Genomic DNA, 12,904 nt, shown 5'->3' with positions numbered 1-12,904 from the left:
CAGCGATGTCCAACCTAAATTACTCTTTGGGCCAAAATTTAGGAATATACAAGGCACTGGGCCGCAACAAATCTGAAAAAACTAGTGGTTCATGGCATCGCGCTCAATTTGATGGAACTTCTCGTACCTACCGTAATTCCAAACTTCCAAAAACTTTAATATTTTTGAAAACTTTGAAAAAATTAGATTTTTGAAAATCTTGAAATTAGTGAAAAAATTGACTTTTTTGAAAAAAAATGTTTTTTTTTGTATTTTAAAAGTGTTTGAAAATTCTTTTTTTTCAGAATAATCGTAATATAAACATTTTTTCGGAGATAACTCCCCTAGTGAATGACTCGCGAACTAGTGTTGCCCACTCGTCCATAGAGCCGCTAGTCTCCCGTTGTCCGTTGCGTTGACAATTATTTGTCGTTATCTGTCAAGCGCTATCCATAGAGTATCATATCGCCATCTATTCATTCGATTAATGACCATTACTTTCGGTTAAAGCTGACTTAGTGTTCAGACTTCTATATTAGCCTTTGCAAAAATTATTTTATTTATTTAAATTAAAATAATAATTTGTGCGATTGTTGTTTGTCATGGGGCCGCACAAAAATCGCCATCGGGCCGCAGGTTGGCCATGGCCGGCATAGAGCAAAGTAGCGAACATAATTAAATAAGCTAAAAGTAGCGAAGAGCGAAGTTTGTTTACCAGGTGTTTGTGTTTGACAAACAAATTTTAATGTACTGAACGAACTTTTTATTTTTTGTTTATTTAATTATTAATTAAATGTTTAAGTATATTATATATAAATTTAAATATAAATATACTTATAATAATACGTATCATAAAGCGGTATTTGTGATTGATTGCTGAACATAAAGGTAGTATATAATACTTTGAGGTTATTCCACATGACTAACTTTTAATTATATTTTGTTTCATTCCAAAAAAACATTCAATTCCAAATAAAGATAAGCAAAGGAAATGTAAAGTTCAATTTTACTTATTTTCATTTCAGCTCTGCAATAATTATATGACAAGCCAATAGCTTTAGTTGATTCAAAATCACTGTCTGTCAAATATAAAGTATTTTGAAGAAGAAATTATCGTGGCGACATTGTCTAAAATAGACTCCTGTTAACTTAATGTAAGATTACATTCTTAGACAAATTATACGAATATATTATATCCTCAGAATCATTTGTGTTGACAGTTGAGAACGATTATTAATTTAAACATAACTCTTGTAAAATGTTACGAGAGCATAAATGCAATGCACTTTCTAAAATCATACTCCATGCTCCAACTGTCAATAACTAATGTTTTCATTTGTATTTCTAGTCAAATTAATTATCATATTTAACAATAGTTCATTTAAACTAACCACCTATTTTTATTCATGCTTATAAAAGATACTCAGTGCATAAATATCTAAAATGTCAGAAGCTGCTGATGATCCGATAATTAAAATTGAACCACAAGAATATCCAATCGAAGACATTAAACAGGAGATTGAGGAAGACATTAAACAGGAAATTGAGGAAGACCCTGAATCGTGTTCAGAGGATGACAAAACATGTCTGAACAGATTTATGAACTCCATAGTGAAAATAGAAGAAAATGTTGAACAGGAATTAATTCAGACTGCTCCTTATAAATGTGACAAGTGTCATAGAACATTTAGAAAGTTGCATTATTTAGAACAGCATATGTTAAATTATTGTCATAAGTGCACATATTGTTCAAAGACTTTTTCAGATGCAAGTGCATTAGAAATACATATAAAATCTTATACATATGAAAAACATTTCACATGTACAAAGTGCGGTAAAGCATTTACTGAAAAATATCATTTAGATCAACACATTTGTGCTCGTGCCAGAGAACAAATTTTACGTTTGAATGAATCTAGTAATCAAAAACGAAATATTCTCGCTCATACTGCAAAGGGACCAGGTGAACGTCCCCATATTTGTCAAATTTGTGACAAGACATTCACACAATTGAGTAAATTGAATCGACATATGCTAACTCACACCGGTGAACGTCCGCATATTTGCCAAATATGTGATAAGGCATTCACAGAAATGGGTACCTTGAATAAACATGTGCTCATTCACACTGGTGAACGGCCACATATTTGCCAAATATGTGATAAGACATTTGCACGATTAAGTTCCTTGAAATTGCATATGCTAATTCACACTGGGGTACGTCCTAATAAATGCAAAGTATGTGGTAAGACATTTACAGACTCAAGTAATTTGAATAAACATGTGCTCATTCACACTGGTGAACGCTCCCATATTTGCCAAATTTGTAATAAGGCATTCATACAATCGAGTACCTTGAATAGACATATGCTCATTCACACTGGGGTACGTTCTAATAAATGCAAAGTATGTGGTAAGACATTTACAGACTCAAGTAATTTGAATAAACATGTGCTCATTCACACTGGTGAATGTTCCCATATTTGCCATATTTGTAATAAGGCATTCATACAATTGAGTAACTTGAATAGACATGTGCTCATTCACACCCGAGAATGCCCCTACAAATGCAAAATCTGTGATAATGTATTCAAACGTTCAAAAGGACTGAAAAGGCACATGGTTGCTCATACCAATGAGTAATTAGTATTTACAAAATTGGTAACAAAATTACATATGACTGCTTATAGAAATTAATGTTAATTAGATATATGAATTAATTTATATATTTTATAAAATAAATAAACATTGTTATCAATTGCTTTAGAGTAAATATTTTATTAATAATGTTGTACATTCATTCCAGGTTTAATAAGATTTGCAATTGAGCCATAACTGTTAGTAGAATCTTCATAAAAAGTCTAGTTTTTAACTTACCGTAGGGTATGCTATTGTGATCGTCCAAAAAACGAAACTGATAATTTTTGCATATTATTACGATTCAAAGGTTTCTAAACATTTTGGCATACTTTAGAAAAAATTGATGTGTGCGTGTATGTGTGGATACAATTTTTCATTTTCATTTTGAAAATTCAAAAAACAATAGATTCTTAGTTAGAGAGACGTTCTGATTAGTTTTTGGTGAAGGTCGGCCAGCCGTTTCAGTGAGTAAGCAAAGTTGATTTTATCAACTTTATTACAAAATGTACTCAATAATTAGAATGCATGATGACATGGACATTAAAAAACCTAAGTTGATAAGTACGCACGCCACTTTCACACAAAAAGTGTGCTTTTTAACCACCAGTAACACCTATTATTAATAGCCAACTCTATATATGTATATGAATATATTTCATCTAAACAAATATTTTATTATTTCTTTCTATTTTCCCATAATAGTTCTAGCCAAATGTTCTTATTAACTTCCCGTAGGGTAAGTTATTGTAATCGTCCAAAAATCGAAATTGAAAATTGTTATATTATTCGACGTTTTGAAGGTTTCTGAACATTTTGGCATATCTCAGAAAAAATGGATGTGTGTGTATGTATGTATGGATACAAATTTCCAGTCACGTTTTCGGGCGTACGGATCAACCGATTTGAATGATTCAAAAAACATTCGATTCCTATTGATAGGGAGATGTGCTGATTAGTTTTTGGCAAAGGCAGGCCCAGCAGTTAAGGAGATGAAGAGCAAATAAGACAGAAAATAAAAATCGAGTTTTTGAGAGAATTAGAAATGTCCAATTATATTTCACAGAATAGTTCTCATGTCTATAGTTCACAGTGATATAAGAAGAGAAAGACAATCTAATATATGCCCAGGAGAACACTCTGCAACTCCAGTGGAAAGGGTAATAATAATTCTGAATATTTTAATACCATTTGCTATTACGACTTGATATTATATTACAACATGTTATGTTTATTAGATGTTCACAAATTGCAGCAGAATGTAGTGACTAATATGGCATGTAAAATGTATGACGCATCCATTATATGTTGAGGGAGTTAAGAAGGATAGACAAACAATGCAATAATTTAAGGTATAAATTGCAACAGAGTATAAAATGCTCAGAAATATTCTTAACATTCCAGCCGAAAGGACTGCTGCACTGTTCTATTGACACAATCGAATCATAAGAAATTCAAGATTTTGTAGAATGCAACTTTATTAATGATTGATTGGAAAGCAAAATAACTATCAAATGCAAAGTTAATGTTAAAGAAGAATTACTCATAAATGAATTTTAATTCTTGGAATTTAGTTATCTATAAATTTTGATATCAATATATATATTTTATGTCTGTAGGATTTAACTTTTTAAATTTGTTCATTATTTGTCATTTCTTCTAATTATACTATTCCATTATCTATAGTATATACTCTATATACTACATACTTAGACTCTATACTTTTCTCTTTTATATCATATTGCTATTAGTCATTAAGAAATTAATATTAGTCAGTTCGTGTAAATTCATTATACTTATGAAAACTTTTACAATATTTCTGTGTAGTTGTTATATATTCTGATCATTAGGTAATTCATATTGATCGTTCCTTTTAAGTTTAACATTTTATTGTAGATGCTTCTACACAATCTTTGTCTAGTTGTTATATATTATTGATCATTCAGAAATTCATATTGATCGTTCCTTGCAAATTTATCATACCATTGTGAATACTTTATTTAGTTACTTATAATTGTAAAATTATAGTACTTATTATTATGTATATATTGATTATTACATTTATAAACATTTTAATTGTTATGTAAAAATGTTTGTGATATATAATATTTGAAAATATATTTTGTACTTTATATGTTATTTTTTCTCATTTCCAATATAAGAAATTATTTAGATTTTCTTATTTTGAATTACGTATGCGAACCATATCTAGGAATAATACCAGCGGTTGATTTATATACTGAACAAGTGCTGCTTTCTTTAGATCGCTAAAAATATTAAAATGGAGGTAATGTCAAATGGCCTCAGATAGCGATCTATTTATGTTTACTTATCTATGGCATAAACACTCTTTCATAAATACTCTTCCTTTATCTATGGGCATAAACCCTACGGAAAGTTAATAAACATCCTATCTTTTGGAACATACTCTATGCTTCAAATGTCAAACTACTAAAAATTCCATTTTTTAGAACACATGTGAGTTAAACTCATTATTATCACATTTAAGAAGATTAAGATTAATATTATTGATTAAAATATATTATTATACATTAAGAGAAGATTATTGATAAAAATAGATTATTAAATTATTATTAATAAATACAACACATTTTCGGCATTTATAGAAAATATCAAAAATGTCAGAAGAAACAATCATGTCCATGAATGATCAGAAAATTGAAATTGAACCACCAGAATGTTCAGTAGAAGACAATAAATGCAAAATTGAGGAAGAGGCTGATGATATTGTCGAGTCTGAAGGTGATGAATCATGTATGGAAAGATTCATGAATTCTGAGGTAACGATTGAAGAAAAAATCAAGCAAGAGATAATTGAGACTGATGGAGATGGTGAAATACCTTCTGTATGTAATATCTGTAATAAAACATTCACTGCAAAACATCTATTAGATCAGCATGTTTGTGAAGAGACCATGGAACGACCTTCAAACATCAAAAAATCTGATAAACCAAAACATAACAAGTTTGCTCTGTCTGAAAAGCGTCCCCATAAATGTTTAACTTGCGATAAGGCATTTGCAACACCAAGCCTTATGAAAAAACATATGCATACTCACAAAGGAGATCGTCCCCATAAGTGTGGAACATGTGATAAAGCATTCAAGACAGCTAGTACTTTGAAAAAGCACACGCTTATTCATACAGGAGAGCGTCCTCATAAGTGTGAAAAATGTGATAAAGCATTCATACAAGTGGGTCACCTGAAAGCACACATGCTTATCCACACCGGAGAACTTCCTTACAAATGTGAAACATGTGACAAAGCATTCCGGTCACCGAGTACTTTAAAAGATCATATGCGTACTCATACTCGAGAACGACCTTATGAATGCCAGATATGCAATAAAACATTTGCACATTCGAGTGCTATGAGATCACACACAAGTATTCATTCTGAGGAATTACCTTACAAATGCGAGAACTGTAAGAAAGTGTTCCGTGCATTGAGGAATTTAAAACAACATATGCTTACTCACACTGGAGAACGAGCTTATGAGTGCAAAATCTGCAAGAAGTCATTCGCACGGTCGAAAAACCTTGAAAACCACCTAAATATTCATAATGGAAAACATTATAAATGTGGAATATGCAACAAAGGCTTAAGTTCATCATACAGCTTAAAAATACACACGAGTACTCACATTGAATCCGGTTATACATGTCACATATGTAAGAAGATCTGCAGAGACTCAAGCCACTTGAATAAACACATGCTCGATCATAAGAAAGTACGGCCCTACAAGTGTGAAAAATGCAATAAAAGATTCACAACAAATGGCGGCGTGAGATTACACATGGTAATTCACACAGGTGAACGCCCTTACAAATGTGATATATGCGAGAGCGCCTTTGGTGTATTAGCTACCTTAAAACTACACATGCGTACTCATACAAAAAAATATCCTTATAAATGTGAAAATTGTGATAGAGCGTATTCTAGTAAAACTAATTTGAAGAATCACAAATGTATAAATAAAGATAAAGAATAGATGTGAGTCAGAAATTGTAGAAGGTAATTAATGTGTTTGTAAGTGATATATGTATTGGCTTAAATTTATTTTGTTAAACCTATGTGTCGATTAAATAAAATTAGTATCAATATATAATAGACATTGATATATGTGTTTTATTTTTCACTTTCAATATTCTATAGGCAATCAATTTCCTGACTTTCCTAATCTTGTATTTCTTTTCAAAATAGAAACTAGTTGGTATTGGTATTTAGCCTTGAGGCAAATTACATGAACTTCCCGATATGTGTAAATAATTGACTTAATCAATAATAAACAAATTAATTTATGAGTGACTAGAAGTATTCCGAGAAGATTTATTACACATAATTGAAAATGAACAAACACGTTTTAATTGAACCAGTTTTCTTAGAACATTAATGGTTTATTATGTTCATTAAGACCAAGTAATCTATTGTTATACCAAGTAAATCATCTAATTTTAATTTTAACGAACGTCAACAAAACTACTCATATTCTCAAACTTTGGATGAATTTTTAAAATTAAACTATTTGTCGTAAGACCGTAATATTTCAGTAAGTTCTATAAGACCATGATATACATCGCCAAACAAAGTTTCATAAAAATCGGCTTAATTTTTTTTTTCAACAGTTAATTACAAGAAAACGGCTCGGTATATTTTCACCTAAAACTAATCAGTATTATTCTCAACTAATATCTTTCGAACAGTTTTTGATTTTTTAAAATCGATTTGGTAGAATGAGCTTAAATGTGGACGAAAAGTTTAATACTCTTTTTCAAATTACAAAGAAACGGCTCGGCATATCGTCTCACAAAACTGACAAACTATAGTGCTCATAGAGATACATCGAATGGCTTTTAAATTTCTGAAATCGGTTCAGGCGTTTTTGAGCAAACATCGATGAAAGGTCTAATTTTGACAAATGCCAAGAAAACGATACCAATTTTTGCAAATTTATATAATATATAAATATTGCCTATAATATTGCCTTAAGACAAATTGCTGGAACTCTACTGCACTAATTTAAAATTTTTGAAAGCTCAGAAAAAATAGATTTTTTTTTGAAAATTTCTAATTTTTGTAATCATTTTTGAAAATCTTGAAAATTTGAATATCGAAAAATTGCCTTTTTCGAAAATACTGATAGTTTTTGAAAACTAAATTTTTAACTTTCTGTTAAAATAGAAAATAATTTTTTTTATATCTTAACGTTTCATTTCTGAACATTTTGCATACCTTAGAAAAAAATGTATGTGATACAATTTTCGTCGACGATTTCGAGATAACTGGTTTGAGTAATTAAAACTAGTTTTAAAAAATTGCTGGAACTTACTAATTTAAATTGTCTCAGAAATCTCAGAAAAAAAATTTTTTTGAAATTTGTTATTTTTGTAATATTTTTGAAAATTTGAATATCGAAAAAATGCCTTTTTCGAAAATACTGATATTTTTTGAAAACTAAATTTTGAACTTTCTGTTAAAATCAAAATGAAAATTTTTATATATCTTTACGTTTCAGCTGTTACTGAACATTTTGACATTCTTAAAAAACGGATGTATGTTTGTGTATGTATGTGCGGATACAATTTTTCGTCGATTTTGAACAATTTCGTTTGATTTTGAACAACATTTTGAGAAAAACATTTGATTCGTATTGATAAGGAGACGTGCTAATTAGTTTTTGGCAAAGGTAGGTCGAGTAGTTTTGAAGATACGGGGCAAAAACTGCCAAAAATCTTAATTCAGTTTTTGAGAGAACGGAGCATCCGATTTGAATAATTCAAAAACACTTTATTTGTATTGACTAAACAAAGAACTGTTTAAATTTTTAGAAAGGCAAGTCCGGCGGTAATGGACTCACAATAAAAATAAGTTAACAAAATACCATTTGGCGTTCATTAGCCATATGCACATCAAATTATCAGATATTTTATAGAGATTTGAATAATTGTACGCATTTTGTGTCAATTTTTTGGATTCCGTGCCAAGATTTTTAATTTTAAAGTTCAATTATATGGTCTGAACAGATGTCCTCGACATTTTTGACAGTGTGGAATATCAGATTTGTATGATTGAAAAAACATTCGGTTTGCAAACGTTTTTGCAAAAGAAACGTCTTGCCGTTTCGGAGGTATGGAACGCAAAGGGTGTAAAAATGGTCATGCAGTTTTTGATAAAAACGCATCATCCGATTAGATAAAATTTCGTCATTTTGAAAGTTTTCAAAAAAAAAAATGCAAAATTTTCAAAAAATTAAGTTTGAAAAAATTCTTATATTCGAAATTTTTCATCATTAAAAAAAAACTGAATTTTGAAAAATTTCAAAAAATATCAAAATTTAAAAATAAAATCGATTTCTTACAAAAATTTGAGAATTTTCGAATATTTTCTAAAATTTCCAAAATCTCAAAAATTAAAAAACATATTCCAGAAATTCCAAAAATTTAGAAATTTTTGTAAAAATTCAAAATTTTGAAAAATTTATCAAAAAATCAAATTAAAAAGAAATTAAATTTCTTGTAAACATACACATAAGTTAGAATACGCTCGTCGCCTAATTTAATAAACACTTTTAAAATTACAGTATGTATTCATAAATGAAATTCAATATTTAAAACAATTTTTGATTATTTTCATTCCTCGAATGTTTAATTACGGTACGGAAAGTTCCAGCAATTTGCCTTAAGGCCCGATGCACGCCACACACCACTAATTTTTTGAAAGTTTTGAAAAGTTTGGAGTTTCTTGAAGTTTTTTCATACCCTTTCATCTTCGGTTGACTCAAATTACAAACTAGTGGTGTGTGTGGCATCGTGCTTTAAGGCAAATTGCTGGAACTTCCCGTACCGTAACGAAATGTTCGAGAAATACTGAATGATTTCAAATAGATTATTATAAATAAATATTGTAACATTGTCTAATATTTATAAGAGTTATATAAACTGAATTGCAAAGTTGAAATTATTTGTTTAAAGTATATTAGAACTATAGTCAGAATTAAAAATAAAATCTGAATACTTTCGATACACAAAAAAAATTTTTTTTGAAAAAAAAAAGTTGAAACAAATTTTATTTTCCAAAATCAATTATTTTGTTAAGACAAGCAGAAAGTTCTTTGAATCATTTAATTAGGACGCTTAGTTCTCTGGACCTGCCTTTGCCAAAAACTAATCAGCTCTTTTCCCTATCAATAGGAATCGAATGTTTTTTGAACCATTCAAATCGGTTGATGCTTGCGCCCGAAAACGTGACTGGAAAATTGTATCCATACATACATACATACACACACACACACACACACACACACATCCATCCATTTTTTTGAGGTATGCCAAAATGTTGAGAAACCTTCAAAACGTCGAGAAATGTGAAAATTTTCAATTTCGATTTTCGGCTCGTTACAATAACTTACCCTACGGGAAGTTAATTAAAGCTAATTAGATTATCTAAAATAATTACTAATAAAATATTTTTAAAAAACTAGTGCAAATTAGTGGTGCATGGCATCGCTGGACGTACAAAAAATCATTTTTTGTAAAAATATAATATTCCTTGTAAATATTTAATATCACTACTGCTGACCAAGATTGGTATTTGTATTCAAACCTGAAACCAATGGTTACTAATCCTCATTAATAATACTTAATACATAAAAATCAAACTAATAAAAAATCATGAAATAATATTGATATTATGTAGTGTTTACTGTATATTTCATACTATTTATACATTCCGTTACATGCAAGAAAATTTTACAATATTTAAATTTAAAGCAACTATTCTTATATTTCATTGATCTTTATCATGTTTCTGACTTGTGTCTCTTCAAATCCTTTGATTGAGTAAATTCCTTATTACATACATCATTTATCAGAATGCTCTCGTTTATGAATCAGCATGTGCCTTTTCAGATTACTAGATTGTGTAAATTTCTTATTGCATACATTGCATTCATGAGGACGTACTCCACTGTGTGTCAGCATGTGACATTTAAGATTACTTTTTTCTGTGAATGTCTTTTTGCATTTATGGCATTCATGGGGACGCTCACCACTGTGTATCAGCATGTGACATTTCAGACTACTTAATTGCGTGAATGTCTTGTTGCATATATTGCATTCATGAGGGCGCTCACCACTGTGAATGAGCATGTGGCATTTTAGATCACGTAAATGTGTGAATGTATTATTGCATATATTGCATTCATGAGGATGTACTTTACTATGGATCAGCATGTGAAGCTTCAGATTATTTGAGCGCGTGTATGTTTTTTTGCATATATTGCATTCATAAGGGCGCTCACCACTGTGAAAGCGCATGTGGGATTTCAGAGTACCTGAATGTCTGAATGTCTTTTTGCATATATTGCATTCATGAGGCCTTAATTCAGTGTGAATGATCATGTGACGTTTCAGATTACTCAATTCTGCAAATGTCTTATTGCATATATTGCATTCGTGGGGACGTACTCCACTGTGTATCAGCATGTGACTTTTCAGATTGCCTGAATGCGTGAATGTTTTTTTGCATATATTGCATTCATGAGGACGTACTCCACTATGCATCAGCATGTGACTTTTCAGATTGCCTGATTGCGTGAAAGTCTTTTTGCATATATTGCATTCGTGGGGACGCTCACCACTGTGAATGAGCATGTGCCTTTTCAGATCACTTAATCGATCAAAAGTCTTGTAACAGATTTCACATTTGAAAGGACTTTCTTTGCTATTATTAGACATATGTTCGATCATATGCTCTTTTAAATGATGTGTTTCTGCAAATGATTTATTGCAAATGTCACATTCATAAGTTGATGCCTCGACCAACTCCTGTTTGACTTCTTCTTCAATTGTCACCTCGGAATTCATGAATCTTTCTAAACACGTATCATCATCTTCAGAACACGATTCAGATTTAACAATAACATCAGGATTATCAAATTCATCCTGCATTTCAAGTTTAATGTCTTCAGGTGAATATTCAGGTGGTTCAATTTTAATTGTCTGATCATTCATAGACATAATTGTTTCCTCCGACATTTTTAAATACTTTCACAAAAAAAAAAAAGAAAATAGTTGTATGCTAAATAATAGTCTAGACTTATTAATAATTTTTTTTAATGTTATAAATAATTTCAACTTTTACATTTATTATTTGACATTTGAAGCATAGAGTTCATTTACAGCAGTAGAGAGAGTAGAAACATATTCGCTATGTGTGAAAACATGCAAGGGGAACTCAAACTGTCTGTAGCGCTCGTAGTGGTCATTTTGAGCACTACGTGAGGCTATTATTGCCAAAATAGTAAACAAATACGCGTGAAATATTATTTTATTTCAAATGTAAATAAATTAAATGCAAATTGCTGGAAATTTCCGTACCATAACGAAATGTTCGAAGAATACTGAATGTTTTGAAATAGATTATTAATAATATTGTAACATTGTCTAATATTGATATGAATTATTTAAACTGAATTGCAAAGTTGAAATTATTTGTTTAAAGTATATTAGAACTTTAGTCAGAATTAAAAATAAAATCTGAATTATTTTCGCTATACAAAAAAAAAAAAAAAATTATTTGAAAAAAAAATTGAAAAAATATTTTTTTTTCCAAAATCAAATATTTTGTTAAAACAAACAGAAATTTCTTTGAATCATTTAAATCGGACGCTTAGTTCTCTCAAAAACTGCCATTTTTTGCCTACTTATTTGCTTACCCTACGGAAAGTTAAAATGAGACACCAAAGTTGTATAGTAGATTGTAAAAACAACAGTAAGAAAAGTCAGTGTAAATTCTATAAATTTCCTACAGCCAAATGAAAATTAAATCAACGTGAACTAGTGGATAGCTGCTGTTGAAAAGCTAATTTAATTCCTTAGGGACCGATTCTGCCGCACAACAGAAAAATGTTATGGCAAGGCCATGTTACGCTCCGACTTCCATACATTAAGCTAATGAATCATACTGTACCTGTCAAAATATCATGTATTTTCTGTTCTTTCAGGCGTTTTACACATAAACTGCAAACGTCACTCATATGTTATAAAGCTGTATCAGAAACAAACTGTTATCTGACATCGCTTTTTTAATATTTGTGCGGCTTCTTGGTTATGTTTACTATCAGATAACCTGTGAAATTTGCCTGACTGCACACCGACCGCATGGCTTTTGTCTATATTAGTATGGAAAGTTCTTCATAACATGGCCTTGCCGTAAAATTTTTCTGTTATGCGACAGAATCCGTCTCTAAGTATCATAATCGTATCA

The 12,904-nt window shown here is 30.2% G+C and overlaps 3 protein-coding genes across 3 annotated transcripts; 2 read left to right on the top strand and 1 right to left on the bottom strand.

The window, feature by feature from the left end:
* Positions 1–1,422: 1,422 nt before the first annotated feature.
* On the top strand, positions 1,423–2,622 carry LOC113365956 (zinc finger protein 678-like). Its single transcript, XM_026607503.1, has one exon. The coding sequence runs from the start codon at positions 1,423–1,425 to the stop codon at positions 2,620–2,622; it is 1,200 nt and encodes a 399-aa protein (XP_026463288.1).
* A 2,633-nt stretch (positions 2,623–5,255) lies between these two features.
* Positions 5,256–6,629, top strand: LOC113365946 (zinc finger protein 43-like). Its single transcript, XM_026607494.1, has one exon. The coding sequence runs from the start codon at positions 5,256–5,258 to the stop codon at positions 6,627–6,629; it is 1,374 nt and encodes a 457-aa protein (XP_026463279.1).
* Positions 6,630–10,205: 3,576 nt separating this feature from the next.
* Positions 10,206–11,673, bottom strand: LOC113365936 (zinc finger protein 3 homolog). Its single transcript, XM_026607483.1, has 2 exons — positions 11,274–11,673; positions 10,206–10,240 (listed from the first exon to the last, which is right to left on the bottom strand). The coding sequence occupies exons 1-2, from the start codon at positions 11,671–11,673 to the stop codon at positions 10,206–10,208; spliced, it is 435 nt and encodes a 144-aa protein (XP_026463268.1).
* Positions 11,674–12,904: the final 1,231 nt, after the last annotated feature.

This window comes from Ctenocephalides felis, unplaced genomic scaffold (assembly GCF_003426905.1).
Source record: "Ctenocephalides felis isolate EL2017-DRISC unplaced genomic scaffold, ASM342690v1 CF-g0.4_SCAFFOLD_00527, whole genome shotgun sequence".
Lineage (NCBI taxonomy): Eukaryota > Metazoa > Arthropoda > Insecta > Siphonaptera > Pulicidae > Ctenocephalides > Ctenocephalides felis.
The sequence above is the reverse complement of the archived record's forward strand: the minus strand, read 5'-3'. Positions and strand labels throughout refer to the sequence as shown.